The sequence below is a fragment of the Parus major genome, chromosome 2 (genome assembly GCF_001522545.3).
Source record: "Parus major isolate Abel chromosome 2, Parus_major1.1, whole genome shotgun sequence".
Taxonomy (NCBI): domain Eukaryota; kingdom Metazoa; phylum Chordata; class Aves; order Passeriformes; family Paridae; genus Parus; species Parus major.
The window spans coordinates 12,903,271-12,924,004 of NC_031769.1; the positions used below are offsets into that span (position 1 = coordinate 12,903,271).

Genomic DNA, 20,734 nt, shown 5'->3' on the forward strand with positions numbered 1-20,734 from the left:
TGAAACCAAAGCAAAATCCTGGAACTAACTAGTCAGTATTAATTGGGACAAAACTTTCCTGTTTCTACTCCTTTGGGAAAGGGCGGACAGCCAGAGTTCACTCAATACAACAAACAGTTGACTTCCACTCTCCTAAGATGACACAGCAGCAGCTGGCAATAGATTCCTGAGAAACTTCTCCCTCTGAGCTTTGAAAAAAGTCCTCTATCTTTGCATGCATGCCCTGACTACACTGACTTAAAGAAAAGCAGTGACAGAAACAGAATTACTAATGTGCCTATTGAATAAAGGTTACTCAGGAAATTTACAGTTAGAAAGAATTCCAATGAAAAAGGGTATTTACTTTGAATATTCTGTTCTGACTCCAAGTTTGATCAAGTACTGACATCTACTGCACTTCTTCCAATGGTGATCTAGGATTTCAAAACCCTGAGGTGTCATCATCTACGTGATGCTGCTCAACAATTAAATTTTCACTATCTGATCATGGTTTTATTCTTTTTCTCAGATATAAATCATATATATGTCTTTTTATCTATTATACTAGAAAGTTACTAGAAGCCTCTAACATGAAAGGCTTCTCCTGACTGACAATGCATGGCTTTTCCTTAACATGTTGCAATGGCCACAGGTAAACCCCTTCCCTCATAACAGGGAGAGGCATATCACCTCTCTTACCAGAAACATCAATTGTATCAGCAAAAATCAATTCAGTTGACATTTCCCAAACAGATTTTAATAAAACTACAGCAGAGGCCCCCTTGCTACAAGAAAATAAACACCAATGAGAGGCCTAGGAATTTTCAAGACACTACAAATTCATTCTCTCTTGTCTTTTCTACTTTTTAAAAACTCTGAAGAGTCTTACACATTTTGCACCAATTCCTGTTTTCTAGTTCCATCAAGTTCAAACATGTGAACATTTGCCACATAAATGTTTGTTTTGAGGCTGCCAGTATTTTTGGTACCTACAACCACAAAAAGCAATAACAGATGCTCTAACAGAGTCTGATAGGGCTTAAAAACAAGGAACCACTTGATATAATATGCTTACTTCTACTACATCTAGACCCTCTCCAACAATACAATAGGAGATATGTGAAAATTTATGAGTTCATAGTCTCATTAGAAATATTAGAAATTACGTTCATAGAATTTAACGAAATACAAAAACTGCAGGATACACTGAAGTAAGGCCATGTTATGACACAAATTTGCTATTGCGTAAGTTCAGACTCAAGTTCCAAGACAATTTCTTGTAAGATAAACAGGAAGCATTAAGGAATTGCTTCACAATGCTTGTAGTGCTGCTGCTGGTTGGATGTTTGCCACCTTTCCCCCTGCTGTTTCCTGTACCATCTGAGTAAATCTTGCAGCACTGGTTGTAATGGAGAGAAACTGACAATCGGTTGGATTATGAGGTACCAAATATTCATGAAAATGTAACAATAAAAAAGCTAACCTGAATAGCTTGCATGTGTGGTGACTGAATGACTGAGGGCTGTGTGGCTTGAATAACACCCTGGACATGAACAGTTTGACCAGAAGGCAACTGCACTAGAGTTACAGCTGGAGATCCTCTTCCAGCACTGGAAGCAGCTACAGAAACCTGCAAAAATTACAATCATCATGTTTAAATAAGACGCCTTAAGACTTCAGCAAATGCTTTTACAAGTGATAACTAAAATAAACTGATTTTGTTGCCACATCTAAAATAGCTTAGATGTATATAATTATCACACACAAAAATAAATTAGTTTTACTAGTAGAAGTTTGGCATGTAACTCTCCAAATGGTCTGTAAATTTCAAAACTGTACCCTAAAAACCCTAAAAAACAAACTACAATTATTAGTTTTTTCCTCCAGAGACTTTGTATTTTCTTTTCAATCAAAAAAAAACCCCAACCCTCGGCCATCACACACCAAATCTGCAGTTGCTAGCACGAAGGTTAGGAAGAACCTCCAGAACCATAACAAAATTCATGCATATTCACTGGTGTGGAATGTCTGCAACAACATAAAGGGCAGAATGTTCTTAGGAAAAAAAACCCTAGAACTGCTTTAGTTTTTGCTTTGCTGAATAGGTAAGAAGTTATGCTTTTCAGATAGATGTCTCAAGACAGCTATTCTTCAGATAGCAAAAAATCACCCTGTTAAATACAGCCATACAAGGTTTTGTAAATTGATTTAGTTTGTATATAATTATATATATCAAGAAAAAGAGAGCTGGAATATGTCAGTGCTTCAAAACAACAACAAAAATAAAGAATAGCTGAATCTTCCTTGAGCCTAGCACAGCCATAGAACAGCTTTCCCCAGCCTGTGGCTCTCAACCCTCAGTGCTGAGGACAAATGCATTGAGAAACAGCTTAACACCTATGGGCTAAGAAATGGTTCAATATTTCTGCTATTACTGTTAAATCTATTAGCAGAAACAAGTAGCGATGCAAATGGAAAACACTACAATTGATCTCAACTTGTGTGATGAAACATCTCTAAACTCAGAAAAGGAATGACAAATATAAACCATATCATAAAAACAAATACTGCATTCAAAAGCCTTATTTCTATATTCTGCACATTTAACAATGAACTTGGACTCAAATATAAAATTCTATCATTATTCCCTTCTTAGCTTTGTTCTCAGCTCCAAAGGTATCTGGTAAGAGCAGTAAATGTAAAATAAGATGAGAGTAAGAAGAAAAACAAGAAGAATGCTGAATATTCAAAAAGAAAAAAAAATGAACAGTTAAAGAAACTTTTGTAATTTTTATGTATTTACACTGAAGTGGTCTTTTTTAATCCAAATATAAAAGTAGTTTTCATTCCTGATCCATAAGATACTGCTTGCCTAGAAAATAATTCCTTGAAGCAAGTGAAAAATTTTAACTACTATTAAGTTGCACTGCTACCAAAAAGTTCTGATATTGGTTCAAATTACCTCAAAGAAAAAATGTTTCTAGGAAACAAAGACAAGATCTTGTCAACATTCACTATACAACTATTTAATGTTATAGGAAACTGAACCGTTCCAAAAAACAGAACAACTGAGGGCATTTTTAACCCTGAATTGAGTTTCTTAAATCATTCCTTAAATGGTATGAAATGGTAACAGGGAAATAGGACATACAAACCTTCTTCCCAACCTATTCAACAAATACTAATACTATGAGAAATTTGTCAGAAATAGATATTTGATATTAAGCTCTAAAATCTCAAATTAGAGATTTGAGATTTTATGAGATTAGTCGCAAATATCTGAAGAGTATAATTTACTATGTGGCAAAGCTTACATCCTAAACCAAAGCTTCAAGGAACCATCACAGAGCAGACAAAGTGTTTACAAAGCATGCTAACTTTTCAAAACGTTATAAAAAGCAATTTCACCAAATCTTTCCATTTACTGCTCTTTTTGTGAGAATTGCAATTTGGTACAGTACTCTGTGAGTCAGAAATTAACTGAGTAAAACAGCCATGAAACAGTAAAAGGTGAACAGTTTAAAAGTTTGTTGTTGGTACACAATGGGTCAGTCACACATAATCAGGAAATAATCCAGTACTTGAGATTAAGAAGCTACATTCATTTTAAAGCTTGCTATTCAGTACAATCCCACAGGGGAAAAAAAAAAAAAAAAAAAAAAAGATTCAAAAAAAAGAGAAAAGAAAACCTCACTCAACTAATACTCCTTTGGACTAAAGTTTACAATTTGGCAAGAAATTTTTATATTACCATTAATTCAGGTATAAAAATAAATGAAGGGGGCTAAGGGAAGAGGAGATGGTAGTATTATATAATTTTCAAGGTTCATATTCTGCATCAGTTTTATAGATATTGGAAATTATTATTACAATTTTGATTCATATTTCTCTTTACAGTTTTCAAGCTGAATATTCCTGTGTCAACGGAAATACGAGAACATTTTCACGCTATCATGCATAAATCCTGACTGAAACAGACTTGGCAAAGAAATTTCTTTCTGACATCAGTGATGAGCAATGCTACCTTTAACATCATTACTTCAAGGACTGTCTGGCACAGCAACTGAAAACAAACCACAAAAGCAACTCAGGAACACAGAGGCTGAAGGGAAGCTTAACACGTTCTATGGGTTCAATGCTCCTAGGCATGCAACCGTCATGTCCAACAGCTTCAACAAATATCAACCCATAATAGCAGTATGGTCCCATATTTCAGATATTTGGAAATGTAAGTGCTCCCTCTTCTATGTGGGGAGAGAAGAGTAGCCAGCAAGAATGATCAGGTACTACCTTCCTAATGAGGCACACACCCATGCAGAGAAAGAGGCTGCCCATCATTTATCTAACTTCAAGATACATGGTCTATCTGAACAGTTATCCTGGGGACCCTGTGAATGTCAGATATCCTTTCCCTAAGGATAGGATAAGTACTATTACCTTCACATTCAACCCCTCACACCTTCAAATGAAGAACACAGGACACAGGCCCATCTGATTTCTGCCCCAGCTGTAGACTCTAAATACTACGAGGACTCTAAAAGTAAAGTGAAAAGTAATTCTAGAAAAGTCAAGGCAAATCCACACTGGATTCACCTAACAAAAGAACAAAGGACCTGCCACGCTTGGGCACTGAGTAGCCTCTATGAGGAAAAGCTGGAGACAGATGTTTCAATCAGTTCCAAAGCTACTGCCAAAACAGAAGCACCTACTTTTAAGGAAAATAAGGTTAGGCTGAGTCCAGACATTTTGGTGCCACCATGCGCTCCAAGAAAGCACAAAATGGTGACATAGCTGCACATTTATAATTCTCTAGCATCAATTTTGCAAAATGGCCAACATTTGCATTTGGCAGGTTGGTTTTAGAGCCTTGCTTACAACAGCCTAGCAAACTATCAGTCTCAATCCCTAGGGAGCAAGATTTAACACTGTTTGATGTCAAGAGCCCACAAGGACAATCCCCCGCAAAGTGCTAAACTTGAACAGTCCCAGGTTACAATAAGCTATGCACTCCAGGCTCTGAAAATATCCCTGAAAATCTCCCTATGCTCTGACAGCAGTTCTCACATTGCAAACCCTGACATATGGCTAATTCAGGGCCAGCACCAAGAGGTCAACAAATGGTATCTCAGACAAGGTCAGCAGACAGCCCTACTGACAGACAGTAAAGTTAACAAAAAGTGAATCAAAGAGGTAGAGTGAATCAAGATGCAGGATTAAAGAAAAAAGAAAACACTACTGAAAGTGTTTTTATCAAATCTGAGAAAGTCTAAAGTACATTGTTATATTTAGTGTAGCTGAGCACAGAGCAATGCAGAATGCAGTATGGCTTCCAGAAATCCTGCAAAAGGAATGTCTAATTTCTCTTTGAATACCATTGCAGATATAAATGTTTCAAGATGTAAGTTTGACTATCATCAACACTATCAGGATATTCCAACACAAATTAACTTCCTTTTAAGTATAGCTCTATGTGTAGCAACAAATGATCTGTGCATGCAAGACAACCCATGGAGCTCATCTCAAAACAGGCTGAGAAATTTTCCATCTCGCACCTCTGCTCTTCCCTCAAGGCCATCAAGCTTTTGTACTGGTGTTCTGCACATTTTCAACCACTTCTAAAGACAGCCAGCAATAATTTTACTTTCTTACCTATTTATTATGGTGCCTGGATCACAAAAAAACATTACCATGTCAATTCATCAACTGGCTAAAAGTGATGGATACAAGACATAACATCCGTCTGAAAATGATGAAAAATCCATCCATAGAAATGCTATAAACTGATTCTATAGGAGAACATTTTATTTTAAAAATAACAATTTAATGGACAAAAAGTACATCCAGTTTTTGCTAGTTTCAAATTTTCTCATTTTTGCCTTAGTATAAATAGTAATTTTACTTTCAGCACCGAAAAAGTGCCAGAGAATATAGAAGTATCTATACACAAGCTAAGAAAATAATGCAAACACTATTTTTTCTCTACAAATGATTTATAATAGGCCCTTCTTCGCTTTGGAGGTTATCCTCATCAGGCCATAAAGCTCTAGCCCACACATTCTTAATGTCTCCTCTCTCTCCTAACAAGGGAGACATTAAAAATGCTTCAGCACAAAACAAACTCTGCTCTCTAGAGATTATCATCTTATGGAGTACCTGATCCATCCTTTAAAACTAAATAGCAGGTATTTCTTTTAAAAGCCTAGAGCGGAGGGGAAAATAAGTCAGCTTCTTCCCCGCCCCCTGCCAAAGAAGAAAATAAAAGGTGCTCACCTCCTATGTAGTTGAATCCCTCAGCATTTTGCTAGTCACTCCCTGGCCAAAGTCATAATTCAATTAAATATCAAGCACATTAAAAACCATTACATTCCATCTGGACATAAAAACTCCACCTGTTTTACTGGAAGGGTAATCACCTGCTGGTACAGATGCCCAGAGAGGTTCTAGAGACTACATCCTTGGAGATATTTACAACCCAACACAGTTCAGACTGACTCTGCTTACACAAGCAGGTCAGACTAGATAATCGTAAAAGGTTTCTCTTAAGCTTGACCTTTCTTCAATTATTTCTTTGATAATACACAGAAAACCCCAAATTAAAAGACAGTATATTAAAATGTTTTACTGACTGACAAAAACCAAGGTTGAACAAATATTTTGCTAGAAAAAACACAAAGCTGCCATCCCCCCCACTCCCTTGGAGACATCTGAAAAGGAGCCCTCAGTTTCAGTGACCAGGCATTTTAGCTCTCAGTAAGAATCAAGTCATTCTTCTCTCTTATTTCTGTACATTTGCCACAAAGTCAGTAAGAGGGATGACTGGAAGTTGGCACAAGATATTTCAGTCACTTGTAGTGTTATCTTCTCTTAACTGCACTCCTCCACAGGCCAAAGAAGGAGAGAGGTCTGTACTCCTCTCTAACAGTCAAAATACACAGGCACTGGACCAGTGGCACAGCCATGAATTCCTCAGAAACACAAGAACTTCCCATCTGGACCACCACAAAACCAGTCAGGTGTCCCATACAGGGGCCTCCAGTGGGCTTTAACCCCTCAACACCCACGCCCAAGTCTCCATGAGAAAGCACCTCACCTTCCAAGCCAGCCAGGTAGGACCACAGACCAAGAAAATCCTACTCATCTTAAACCAAAGGAGCGTCTCAACAAGGCCTGCCAGCGATCAGTGCTCTGTCTGGGCAGTTTTAGCACACCAAATGCTGTGGCAGAGCAGCCTGAAGGCACTGAGGGCATGTGAGGGCTGCAGGCCCCAGGAGCCAGAGGCTGAGGAGATGGGCACAGGCCCAGAGCCCTCGCAGCTCCCGGAGGCCTCGGAGTGGGACAGGAGCACCAACCCTGCTTGTCTGGGAGCCCAGGAGAGGGAGGTCAGCTCCAGCTACCTGCACCAAGCAGCTCTGACATGTCCAGGACAGCTCTCTGAGCCAAAAAAAAGGGGCTCCAGATGCCAACTCCGGACTGGTACACTCAGCCTTCAAACTGAGGTATGTGTTTTGGTTTAGCATTAATTGAAGGAGATTCATCAATACCTCAGTTACTCACTTTAACTGGAAGATATGAGACTATATAGCTAGCTGAACCCTCACACACAGTACTCAAGCATCAAATGCAGTCAAACATGAAAAGTGTTATACACTGCATAATATAGGAGTGCAAAACTCTCCTACAGCATTAGTGACATCTTTGTCTCTGAGTCAACATTAAAAATCCCAAGTGACAGAAATCACAGCTGTCTTCTCCAGAGACTATTACACAAGCCTATAGATTTTACACATCAATCATCCTATGAAGTTAAAACAGAAAATTTGAACAGAACTACTAAAAAAGAAATGAGGGGATGACATCAACAGAGCAAACCAAATAAAATTCTTAAAGAAAAAAAAGAAAAAAAAAAAAAAAGCTGAAGAAGCAATATTCCTAATGCTGTATGTATCAAAACCAACAAAAAAAGGTTGATAAATATTTTGCAGTCTACTTTGTGTCTAAAGATCTGACAAAAAGAGCAGCTGCTTTCAGTTTTAAAAATATATCTATAATGTGAATAAAGTATCTAACATACCAAATACATGGCATCAGATCTTAGCAAGTAACTAACTTCCAATGATGAAAAAATTCTGTAAGACGTTTTTTAAAATCAGTTCTTTTATTTAACAAACTGTTTATTTAACTAACTTTTAAGTGGTCCATACACTTTTCTGAAGCTATTAATCTTGGTACTATCAACAATACTATTTCTCTCAAGTACCGAATGTTTCAGTACATATTTTTAATGTTTGAGAATTAGTACTATATAATCTTTTATCTATGAACTACCAAAGAATAATCCAGGTAGAGCAACCGTAGAAAACATGTAAAATATGCTTTTAGAAGCCCAAACATTGTCATTGGATACACAGGGATGAAACAAAACAAGCACACATTAAAAAATGTACTTGCAGTTAGATGAAATATATTCTGTACAAAAACTGGAACTAGGAGAGAACCATGGTTATTTTTATTCATATTTTCATTTTCGTTATACAACACATCTTCAAGATACACAAATGGTTTAGATATGTTTGATCTTGTAGCCACCACAATTCTTTAAGACTGTATCCCATCTCTCTAACAACCATCTTGTGAACGTAAAAGGAAAAAACCCGTGTATCTACTGATCACCCTTGTCCAAAAGGGCTCCTAAAAATGTTACCTGTTAACAGACCTGATGTTATATTAGTCTTTTGTTAACTACTGAATGCAGTTTCCAGTATACCTTTGCTATATTTTTCCTACTTAATACCAAGATTTATAAAACATGAGAATGCCATACAAACTGACAGTTTAAAAATCATAGCAACTCTGAATATCACTTCCCTGATTCTTCTCATCTTTCCACATTTCAACTTACCTCAGATCCTGAGGAAATCTGACTTTGGCCTGGCTGATTCGGAAGGTGACCAGCACTTCTCTCTGTAATAGAATCCACTGCATTGTCATCCTGTTCAACCATTTCCATGGTCATCAGTCTAAAAGTAAGTACATACACATTTAAATAACTCAGTACAGGCAGATATATCAGGCAGCTAGGGAGAATAATTCCAAACCATTTTATACTTCAAACAGACATAAAATAAATATGTTTCTGTCAAACTGAAGTCCTTTCTTCATTCCCTTGTATTAAAATATTCACTCATATAGCTATAAGCTCTAAAACAAGTATTTTGGAAAGCTGCAGGGAGTTCTGGAGATTGTTCTCAGGGAGGGACAAGCAGAGTCCCAGGGTCACATGCAGTGCTGGCAGTGCTGCCCACAGAAGGTCCCTTCAGCCCCAAGCTGTCCAGCAGCCATGGGCTGCTACAGCCCTCTTCAACCTTCCAAGATACCTATTCCCTGCAAGCATCTACACTTGAATTGTCTGTAAATTATTCACGGCTCAAGAGTCACAATTCTTCTCACTTTAAAGGTTTAAAAGTAGGGTAGATTTCATTGAAAAATAAGCAACTTGCTGACCCTCAATTTAAACTAAGAGTTTAAACTTCATAGAGATAACTTCCATATCTGCTAAATATCTGCTATATAAAAATGCAATTACCTGACTCCTTTTCGATATTTCTTGGCACACTTAGTCATAATGGAAGGTGTGAGTTTTAAAACAAGACCTTGGATCTCTTCGGCTCCCTTTCTCTCCTACCAAACCCTGCACTGAAGGTGCAACATTGAACAGGTGATGTCAAACATTGCCATGGTAACAGGTCAGTTTACAAACAGAACACAGACAGGATAGTGTCAGGCAGAGGCAGGCAGGATGCCCTGCAGGCACGCTCCCACCTACACCCTACTTACACAACCAATTGACAGCCGCAAAAGGAAGACATTATATTAGTTGAGGTATTTAAGAGGCAGCAAATCTCGGTTCCCCAGGTTCAGTTTCTGTAACCAGGGGACGCCAGGCCTGACTGAAGTCAAAGTTCAATTCTTTCAACTGGCTGATAGTTACTTTGGTTTCTTCTCAGGACTTACACTGAGAGCTGCAAGAGGCAGTCAAGAACTGCTACCCACCTGACTCTGAGTCTCTGGAATTTAGTCCTGCAAGCTGTAAGTTAACTACATTGAATCAAATTAAATGTAAACAAAACTCCTTTTGCGGCACTATTTTACAGAACATTCCACAGTCTTTGAAGAGAATAAATTTTATTGTTTCTTTAAAAATCAAATTTTTGCCCAAAATAAAGGCATGAAAATATGAAAAGATGCAGAGAAGCATATTTCGAGCTCATATGCCTTCAATGGTACTGTACTGACAAGATTTAACAGTACTACAGCTAAAGGTAGCCAAGCTGCAAAACAATTCAATATTTTATGAGTTAACATGAGTATTTCTGCTCAGAGAAGTTATGTACCCTATGCCAGTATTAATTCAGATTAGAATCATAGGGAGCTATTTTACACCTAAAATTTTTCTACATTTTTGTCTTGTTAGTTACGACTAATTATCTTTCTCTTTAGCTACAATTTTATTAAATATCGACTGAAATTCACCAAAGTCTAACAACTCTGAGGAAAATATTGTCACCACACTTTTCACCATAAGTTTCTATAAGAAGATGTTATCTAATTAAACTATTCTTGTTTTATATATGTACAATATAATAACAATAATAAAGTAGGAAAGAAAGTTCTTCCTTTGTAAACAAGGACCACCCATGAAGTCTCAAACATGAAAGGTCTATATGGTTCATGAAGAATAAGCTTCAGAATAGCTCACACACCACGAAAGATTAATGCATAGGTACTGGCAACATATTCATTGTAATCTCTTCCTGAAGATAGGAATATAGTCAGAAATAATTCACTTTATAAAGGCCCTGAAGTATTTTTGCATTCAGAGCCATCCGTCACAGAAAACCTACTGTTGAAAAAAACACCAAAAACAAACAACACAAGTACTTTTCTTCCCACTGAATGCATTTCATAGAATTTTTACCCAGAAAGAGCCATTTTTCATCATGGAAAAGACTTTGTTACTAATTTTCAGCTTAATTTCTCACTGATTGTAGAACAGCATAAAAATGTACTTATTTCTACTAATTTATCAGGATTTTTCTCCCCGAGACTCTTCATCTGCAATGCTGCACTAAGTTAACAAAAAGCTACAAAAAAAACATCAGTGCAGCAGAAAATCAAACAATGTTACTCCTCCTATTTTGCAAAATACAATACAGAGAAACGGGTGTATTTTTTGATTCTTTATCTTTAATTAGAAAAACAACAGCATGAACTATACATGTCAGAGGACTGACAAACATAGTTAAGATTTATGATATAAATGGAAAACTCTAGAATTTATATATATTTTCCATCTAGAATTGTGTATATTCTGATTTGTAATACAAATTATTGCTTAATTGAAAACTTTTGCAGGGTGGAGTAAAGTCTGAAAATTTGCCATAAAATGCAATCACTTCTCTGAAACATAGCAAAATACCTTTCCTAAATAAGCTCAAACCTGCTTCTTTTTGACAACCTCTGTGACCAAATAGTGACTTGACTTAAAACCACATCCAAATATAAAGATTCAATCACAGCCTAAAAAAAAAAAAAAAAAAAAGGAAAAGAAAAAAGAAAAAGTATTTGAGTAATTTTAAAAGGTTCACGAGCTATCTTGGTATAAAATTTCAGTGAGAAAGATGACTTAAGACAAACTGTAGCACATTAGTATCACAATTCAGACATGTTACAAGATTAGGAATCTTCGATAGACATAACCATGGGATCACTGAACTGGCAGGAGCAGGTCAGCTGCAGTCATTTGAGCCGACAGGGTCAGCGGTGGCACAGTCACACTGAGCTGTGCCAGGTCATGTGGGCTCGTACACAGCTCAAGACCAGGCATGCCAAGGAACTCCTGAATTTCAGACTCTGTTGTCACAGTCTTCAGAGCACTCTCATAACCTGAATTATACAGGGTTTTTATTTCCTGTACTATGTATCATGTCAACATGAATGCATCAAACTTTTTAATAAATACACAGAAAAAATAGTGAGCAATATAATAACTGTGCTTTTTCTGAAACATCAGTAATGCAGACTGTGGCATGAAACCATTACTAATCCAATTCAGAAAAGTTTCCACTCATATCACACTCATCAGTCTGCATTGCAAGCAAATTCTAACACATTCATTGCTTTTAAGTTTTCAAGAAAGAAAAACAGAATTTTCCATCAAGCCTTTAAAATCCTTTATAAAAGTCTATCAGTAGCAGTACACATCACACTTAAAAGTTTACATTACCTTCCTTCTATTTTTAAAGGAAAACTAAGCAAATAGTCTAAAGTAGGTGGTCTTGGGTCCTATTTAGAATCATATAATGTTTTTCTTCATTGTATGACTAATTATATACACGTTTTAGTCTAATAATCAGTACTAATACGTTTTTTTTCTTATATTTTTTATCTTTGCTGCTTACAATGACTGAACGATAACTTTAAATACTAGTCTGGATTTTCAAATTAATAAACAAGTTATACCTCTACACTCACATAAAAAGGGGATAAAAATGGCTTTCCATAATGTAAACAAAGATACCTGCTTCTTCCTACAACATTGCAAAGAGATCTTCAGGATCTGGCAGGAAGTTTAACTGTTACCCAACTAGCAACATTTCAACATATCTAAGCGCATGTTTACTGTAGTCACTGAGACTAATGGAAAGCAGGCCAGTAGCAGATAAACACTGATCAAGATAACGCATACAGTGGAAATCAAAAGCTTCTTCAACTGCAATCAGATGAACCACCCCTAACAGGAGAAATCTGACAGATGGAATCAGCTAGAGGAAACCAGGATTCTTTTCCTAGAAAAGTCAAAGCAATTTACAGCTAAAGGTGTGAAATTTTTATATTTTTGCCCATAGGTAAGAGATGGAGGATAGCATCCCTATTAAATAACTAATTAATATAATTAATTAATAATATAATTGGTGAAATTATAGTGCAAAAGCAGATTGCTACAGTATTTTACATAACTGGAAGTGTGTGACTATCTAAATAAATACCCAGAGACATTTTAAAAACCAACTTTTTTATTTCAACCATCCTTTATACATCAGGGACTGCTTACAAAGGTGGTTTGATACAAAGGAAATCAATGGTAAGGGGCTGAAAAATATGTTTCAGCCCTTGTTTCAAACCTCTTTGACGACTTTTATTCACAGGAGAGTTGCTAAAAAGCAAGAATGTGAATTTACAAACACCTGTTTTGCATTTATTGATGGCCCCAGAGTGAGTGTGGAAACTGTCAGAATGCACTCGTTTCAGAAGACCGTTGTGTTTTCGAGTATAAACTCTGTAATAACTCTTTTACCGCCCTGGTGGCATGAAGGACACCAGCTGATAAGGTGGTCACAGAATTCAGTCAAGTAAAATGTGCAACAGCACAACAGACTTGATTTTGAAAGTGCAAACTTTCAGTTTTCAGTATCACCAGAGCTTCATCACTAAGCTTCTTGTGTCTCCTACACTCTCAATATTTCCCTGTTTTCTTCCCTGAACACTAAACCCCAAAATCTTAAAACACCAACGTGGCATTACTCTGAGCATAGGCAACGCTATCTGGCCACTCGGCACCTGCCGCCTCAAGCATCCTGACGGTGCAGAGCCGGCTGTGAGAGGACACACGGCTCTCCTTTACACGGGCCCAACCAGCCCCTGGGTAGGCCAGAGGATCAATCATCAGCTCCCGTGGAATTGCTCAACATGCGGCTGCACTCAGCACCAATAACGATGCTATCGCAGCAGTGGGGGATGCAGACAAAATGCTCAAAGTTTTAAGCAAGACTTCGGACTCATGAAGACCACTGTGATCCCTCCCCACTTGTTCTGACATAGCTCCGAAAGCCCTGTGGGCAAGGGTATAACCGGGAGTAACGGATTAAGGGGTAAAGGCGACCGGGCACCCCCGCTCCCCCTGGCTGGGGCAGCCCCGCGGGGGCCCCAGGACGGGCCGTCCGGGGCGCTCTGCCCGCAGCGGGCAGGCTCTATCCCCGCTCCGAGCCGCAACGCCGGGCGAGCCGAGCCGGTGCACCGAGCAAGGGCTGGTGCCACCGCCTGCCGGAGCCCGGCGATAGCCGCGGCTCCCGGGCTGCACGGAGCCGGCGGTCCGCGCAGTCCTTCCGGAATTCCCGGGATGCGGGGCCGCCCCACAGCGCCGTGCGGGCTCTGCGCGGCCGTCCCTGAGCACAGCGCGCTCCCGGCTGCCGACGGGGACGCGCCGCCGCCGCCTCCTGCGCGCTCCCGCGGCGGGGCTGAGCCAAGCGCGACACAGCGCCCCCCGCCTGCCCTGCCCGTCCCTGCCCTGCCCTGCCCGCCGCGCCGCCCGCTGCCCTCCGCGCTGCCCCGCTCCCGGCCCGCGGGGGGTCGGGCTGCGCGCACACGTGTCCCCGCCCCTCCCGCACTCACCCGCCGCCCTGTACGTGCTGCCCCCGTCACAGGGGGTGGGGGGGATCGAGCCGGGCGGAGCCGCACGTCGGCCTCACGTCAGCGCTGATGCAGCCGCGCCGCCGCGGGGGCGCCGAGGAAATGGCGTCTGTGGGGCCTCCCAGCGCCAGCGGCCGCGGCAGGAGGCGGAGCCGCGCGCGGGCGGCGGCGCCGAGCGGCCGCGGGGATAAGCGGCCGCGGCGCTGACCAACCGCCGCCGCGGGGGCCCCGCCGGCGCCGCCCATTGGCCGGGGCGGGACGCGGTGCGGGCGGGGCGGCCCCGCGCTGCCGGGGGCGGGGGCGGCCGGTAACAGCCGGGGCAGCCGCGGGGCCGCCGCGCTCCCTGGGCCGCGCTCCGGGCGTGCGATAGCGGGGCGGTGCCCAGCGCTCGCCGCGCCGGCCGGGCCCCGCCGATAAGGGCGGTTGGCTGGGGCCCCCCGCAGGGTCCAGCCCCAGCTGTCCCAGCGCTGTGACCTAGGGAAGGGACGCGACACAACCCCCGGTTGTCCCCTGGGCGGTGCCGGAGCCCTGAGGGACGCAGAAACCTGCCCAGAGGTCGCCACGCCGAGGTGTTGCCCGCAGGTTGTTGTGTGACTCTGTTCAGTAAAAGCACGTTCCTTACATCAGTCATTCATGGTATGACATAGTACTTTACATTTATTTGGCTAAAGAAATCTGAAGTTGCCAAGAGGCAACAAGAGGGAGCGACGTGCGTGTTTCCCCGCTCGCTGCCGCGGGATTACGTCCAAATATCCTGAGTCACGTTGGGTTTGTGCTGTAGGTGTTAGCACGTCCTTTGCCGGGAGCACAGGGCCCGTCAACTCAGGGCTAGTAACACTACAATGAAATACATGAGTAAGCCATAAACTTTGTTACTAGCGGTGTTTGAACATCATATGTGTTACTGCTGCTCAGTATTTTACAAAGTAGTGTAAAAAGGGATTCTACTGAAATATATTTTAACTTGGATGTCTATACATCACTGCACGTATATTCTGAAGTTACATAATGTATTTACACATTTTTATATTTTGGTTTGTTTTTGGGGTTTTTTTTATTACTGTGAGAAACTACTCCGTGTGGTAAATAAACATGAAAAACCTAAGTTAATTGCACATAACTCATTGTGATTGAAGAATTGGAGGATGTGTGTGTCAGGATTGGTGATAGGTCCACACAGGTCAAACACTCAGTCTTATTCATGGCATGGAGAGAACCTGCGTATGGATTTCCTGTGGTTTTTTTTAAAAAACAAATAACTCTTATCTCTGACTTCATAAGAGATGAATCATATTTATTTGCAAAGGTTTTGCCTTTAAGCATTTAGTTCTTTAATTTGCTTCACATGAGTTATTTATCATAGCTATCAAATTCATAATCCAGTGGAAAAAATACAGATTCTTCAATTATCACTATTGCTTGTGCAAGATTTTGTTTTCATCGTACATTTCCTTTCTTGAGATATCGAACACCCCCTTCCTGTTTTGAGTTCTGTTTCCCTCCCTTTGTTACATATATATTTTGTGTCTGTTCTGGGTTTTTAAATAGGAGATTCTCTTCCCATAATTAATGAAGAACTCACTCATTACATACACTATTGTTATGCTCATTCATTAGAAGATATGTTGTGTCAATTAAAAATATTTGTTAAAATAGTAAGATAACCAAATGAACAGGAAAGTGTTAAACTACTGAGAATTACTCTGCTGAAACCTTTGGGAGAAATTCCAGTTTTGCCTTGTATACTCAAAAAGCCAAAAATGTCACTTAGGACATTAGCAGCACCTCAAAAATATTTTTGAAGGTAGAAGTCTTATTACAAACAGGAAGAAATTTCAAATGAGGGTGTTAAATAATGGAAACCACTGGAGTGAATTACCTGTAAACAAACTGAGAATTTCCATGAACTCTTAGGGCCTGGATTTGGACAAGCAGGGGTTTTTTTTAAGCTTTCAAGTAAGTCATAAACAGCTTTGAAATGTTTAACTAAGAATTTATTACTATTTATACTGTTTTTCTCATAATGGTGTGTATCAGAGGAGCAAGTGAGCTGCCGGAAGGACTTAGCCCTTGGTGATACAAAGATACCTAACCAGGTCTGGCTCTTGATGCAGCTCACTGAAGTTGGTGGGCTGGAAGAGGAAGGGAATGAAAAGCAACTGTTACATTCTTACTGCAGCAGGGCTGGGGTACTGTTTCTCGCCTGAGGCCTGACTGACGTGTGCCACAAAAGTGCTCACTTCAACTAAAAACAGTTCTCTTTAAATTGGGATCAATTCCTGGATGAGAACCCATTTAATCTCAAACACTGAGACCAAAAGCAATCCATAAGGCCACACAAGTAAGGATTTGTCTTGATTTTCATAATTTATGTAAGAACGTAAACTTGAAATCCAGACTCTTTGCTGCTATCAAGAATGACTGCCTGAGTCAGCCTTTCTAACTCAAAAAGTCTTTTTTTTTTCTTTTTTTTTCTTTTTTTTTCTTTTTTTTTCTTTTTTTTTTTAACTTTGGTGGGCAGAGCCAGTATGTTTCTTTAAATATGGATCAATTCTTAAGTCTGATCCACTGCACCATCACAGAAAACTACTGCGTTAACCAGGGAGGGTAATAGATGAGCAGGGGGTTGGAGCTACTTCATTTGGCACCAAAAGAAACATAGTCCTCTTTTCGCAAATACTTCACCAATGCACATTACATCAGTAGGAATGCTATCTGTGTAATTTTCAGATAACTGATTCTACATATGGGTCTCACAGCTGCTATCTTTTAAATAGATTTTTTTTTTTAAAGGGAATTGAAAGAATCTCATGCTTTTCAGTTCTAATATTATGAAACACCTGTTTAGTTTTCTTGTAAAAAAGTTCATGGATTGTCTTGGAATAAACACTAACAGCAAAATGTATATGCTACCTAGCTTAGTTGTCAATTTACCTTTAACTAGAATCCCGACATCTGAAGACAATACAGGTAAAACTGACAGAAAAAATAGACTGGTATTATCTTATTTGAAATAATACTGATACTTGCTGATCAATAATTTCACCACAGGTCTCCTCATGGACCACTCCAATTTTAGCTGATCATTGAATAACCCTACCTCTGCTCATTCACTGCCTGCAAGGAAATAGAGGGACAAGTGCAGATCTTGCAGAGTGGTCACAGGAAAGTGCTGTCAACGCACAGCCACTGATTTCACAATTTATTTTGTAAATGTGATGAAAGTCGGACGTAGCCAATATCTGCATGCTGCAACAGAATCCTGATCAGTCTGAAACAGAGAACAGATTAGGCAAGAAGTACACTTCAATGAGTGTAAAATATAAGACTAATAATTTATTTTACCTATTCTTTTCTTTTATAAACTCCTAGCAATGCAAGAAAAATATTGATTTCCATTGTCTCACAAATAGAAAAAGAAATGGCACACCCTTAGAAAGATAAACATTGGACATGTATTGTAAAAGGTAAAAGCTTTGTAAATATCTTTTTTCAAATGTATATAGATTTTTTTAAAAAAAGTTACACATCTGTATAATTATAAATATTTTGTAATGTCTTCTTCCCTAAACTGTGTTAAGGTGAACACTGAGTGACAGTACAAGCAGTACAAGAGCAAATTGATGATCTTTTGATTCTTATTATTTGCTGCTGCCTGTCACTGGAACTTGTGGAAATTGATACTGTCTAAATTAGTGCTCTGCTAAGGCACCACCTTGACTTCTGCGGCTTGCGTAATCCAGAAGCACAGGAAGGAATAGCCTTGAGGAGTCCTAGGTCTGGCTTAGTGAGAAGCCTGGCCTAACAGCTGTGAGGCTTTGCAGTACCTCAGCTAGCTCTACTTTGCCTTGTGTCATGTAAACAATAGGATTTCTTTATTTGGAAGGGTTAGATGTTATTATTGGTAGAGGGGATATCAAGCACTATTCTAGGTGCATTTTTAAAAATATTGTTGTTTTTATTTTCTTGGGTTTGTAATGATCTGGTTTTGGATAACTTGCAGTAATGTTATAATACTTTATACTCCAAAGATGAAATACAAAATTTTAATGTGGTTTGTTTGTGTATTGTTTGCTGATTTTTTTTTTTTACTTTTTTAGGATTTGTAATAAGAAATTGAAGTTTATAAATACAAAACAGGTATCCCAATTCATATGCTACTGTCTGGTATGTCCTGCAGTTTGAAAGGAGGTACTTACTGATGCATCAAAACACAGCAAATCAGAGTACACTAGCACCAAAACTGTGATCACTTTATTAATCACTGCTTGAACAACACAAATGGCTGAAATGATTTCTGAATGTGTTATTAGATACCTGGTATGGTGTTCGTAAGTAATGAGGAGAATTGATGGAATTCAGACTCTATTTCCTAATTTACCAGTCCTAGGTTAGGTCTCCAGCACTGTTGTCTCCCCACACACTGGAGCCAGAACAAACAAAACAGTGGAGAAACCTGTCAAGTCTGACAAATAACTTGACATTTATATAAATTGCTGCATACTCATTTGTTGCATATTCATTTCATGAGAGAAATTATTATAATCTGAAAATAATATTCTGACTTGGGAACAATGTAAGGCATCTGAAATGCTTAAAGAATTGACTGGTGACTTCAAGATATATACATCATGATATTTCTGTTACAGCAGAAAAAAAGAATGGTAACTTAGATCCACTCCATGAAATTTTCTTTTCCTCTGCTGAACAATGAACTTATATAACACCTTCCTCATAACATGTACTTCACAGTATTTATAACCATTTACAATTTATTGCTGTTTTTAGAGATTTTTGAACTTTTCAGGTAGAAAGTACAAGGTTTGTATAAAGTATTATTTTATACCTATAGTATGAATATTAAATTTTCAAACAACTGCTTAAGTTGTATTTACAATTTAAATACATAAGACTTTACTATTAAAAGTTTTCTGAATAGGCTGTGTTAAAAGAAGCACACAGAAAAGAGTTTGTAGTTGAATGTGAATACACTGTGCTACAGGAGTATGGGTGTTCTAAACAGTTGACATATACTTGTGCATTGAAAAAGATGTATCCTGTAAGGCACAGTGAGCCAGTGCAGGAATGTGGCCAGCACTAATAGGATGTCGAGGAACTACCTCACAGAAAGGTGAATGACATCAAACATTCAAATAATGCAGTAAAAGGCAAACTCATACAAAGAGTTCATATTTATTAATAATATTCAATGAAAATATATTTTTTTAATAAATCTGCATTTGGTTAACACTGTTGCTGTAGACTAGATTTTCTAGCAGCTGTAGGCTGTTTTTGATGGGGAGGAAGATTGTTTTGTTGGTGGTAAATGGTTGTAAATGACAGTGAAGACCAAGAATACAGAATATAAAATGAAAAGCAAGAGCTGCCGATTAAATGGAGCAAGGTAAAGGTGTCTGGGAGCTATAAAAAGAAGGATGAGGTACGACTGAAAAATAACTAAATGGAAGAGTATTCTGTATAACACAAGATTATCAGGCTATTTGCAATGTGCTTATGTGAGAGAATTTGCAATGTGTTTATGTGAGAGACCTTCTGTATTTCTTTCATGTCAAGAATTGTTAGTTCTTAATCTACCAGGGATACAGATAAATGGCTAAAGAAACATATTTTTCTGAAAAGGATATATCTTCATCAATTGCTAGCTCAATGAATTTATCTCTTTGATGATTCTGTTTTGCCAGCTGGTTTATTTATGAGCTGTTTTTTCTCATTCTATTTGTCTAGCACTTTTGCACATTACAGGAGTTTTCCACCTCCATTAAGTATGAAATATGTGTTTTACTGGATTATCTGAGAGAAAAATATATATACTTTTATAAAATAATTTCTCAAGAAAACCCAAGGAAATGGAATGATGCCTAGTTTAATTTAGAAAATGACATTTTAGAAATCGGCACTAGACATTTCCCATTTATCATACTTTAGTGGAGACAGATAGTATTTGCTCTTTTTCCTTTTTTTTTTTTCTATTTTTTTCCGGAAACAACAGGTCTGCAAATTCAACCCTGCATCAAAATTAAGTTGTGCTGCCTAAGAGTCATCATCGCTAGGGGTTCTGCAGTCACCAAGTTCAAGTGTTTTTGTTCCATCTGTATGTATACTTATACGTACTGCACACACAGATGTCATAGAGCTGTATGCTGGGGCTTACATTTTTAGTATAGTGGTAGAACAACTCAAGATTTACATGACTATTTTCTCCAAAACATTGTGCCTAGCAAACAAAAAGCAGCAGCTGCCTTCCTCTCACAGTATCTGCTCATAAAAT

The 20,734-nt window shown here is 39.0% G+C and overlaps 1 protein-coding gene and 1 long non-coding RNA gene across 12 annotated transcripts in view; one reads left to right on the top strand and one right to left on the bottom strand.

Moving 5' to 3' along the window:
* The window catches only part of CREM (cAMP responsive element modulator), a 35,842-nt gene extending 21,231 nt beyond the window's left edge, over nucleotides 1–14,611 (bottom strand). Inside the window, exons 1-4 of one of the 10 annotated variants that reach the window (XM_015617923.3) lie at nucleotides 14,428–14,574; nucleotides 9,563–9,672; nucleotides 8,879–8,996; nucleotides 1,463–1,609 (exon numbers count right to left, since the gene is read on the bottom strand). In XM_015617923.3, the coding sequence (XP_015473409.1) occupies nucleotides 1,463–1,609; nucleotides 8,879–8,996; nucleotides 9,563–9,600 (303 nt within the window). In that variant the 5' untranslated portion in view covers nucleotides 9,601–9,672; nucleotides 14,428–14,574. Of the gene's footprint in view, nucleotides 1–1,462; nucleotides 1,610–8,878; nucleotides 8,997–9,562; nucleotides 9,673–12,556; nucleotides 12,575–14,427 lie in introns of those variants that run through there. The other 9 variants (XM_015617925.3, XM_015617926.3, XM_015617928.3 and 6 more) reach the window with 9 other exon arrangements.
* Nucleotides 14,612–14,784: 173 nt separating this feature from the next.
* On the top strand, nucleotides 14,785–20,130 carry LOC117245619. Of its 2 annotated transcripts, XR_004500491.1 has the most exons (3): nucleotides 14,786–15,081; nucleotides 17,497–17,912; nucleotides 18,546–20,130. It is a non-coding gene; the product is annotated as an uncharacterized LOC117245619 (long non-coding RNA). The 2 variants fall into 2 exon arrangements; XR_004500490.1 differs by lacking the exon at nucleotides 18,546–20,130 and having other exon boundaries at nucleotides 14,785–15,081; nucleotides 17,497–18,501.
* The last annotated feature ends 604 nt before the right edge of the window (nucleotides 20,131–20,734 follow it).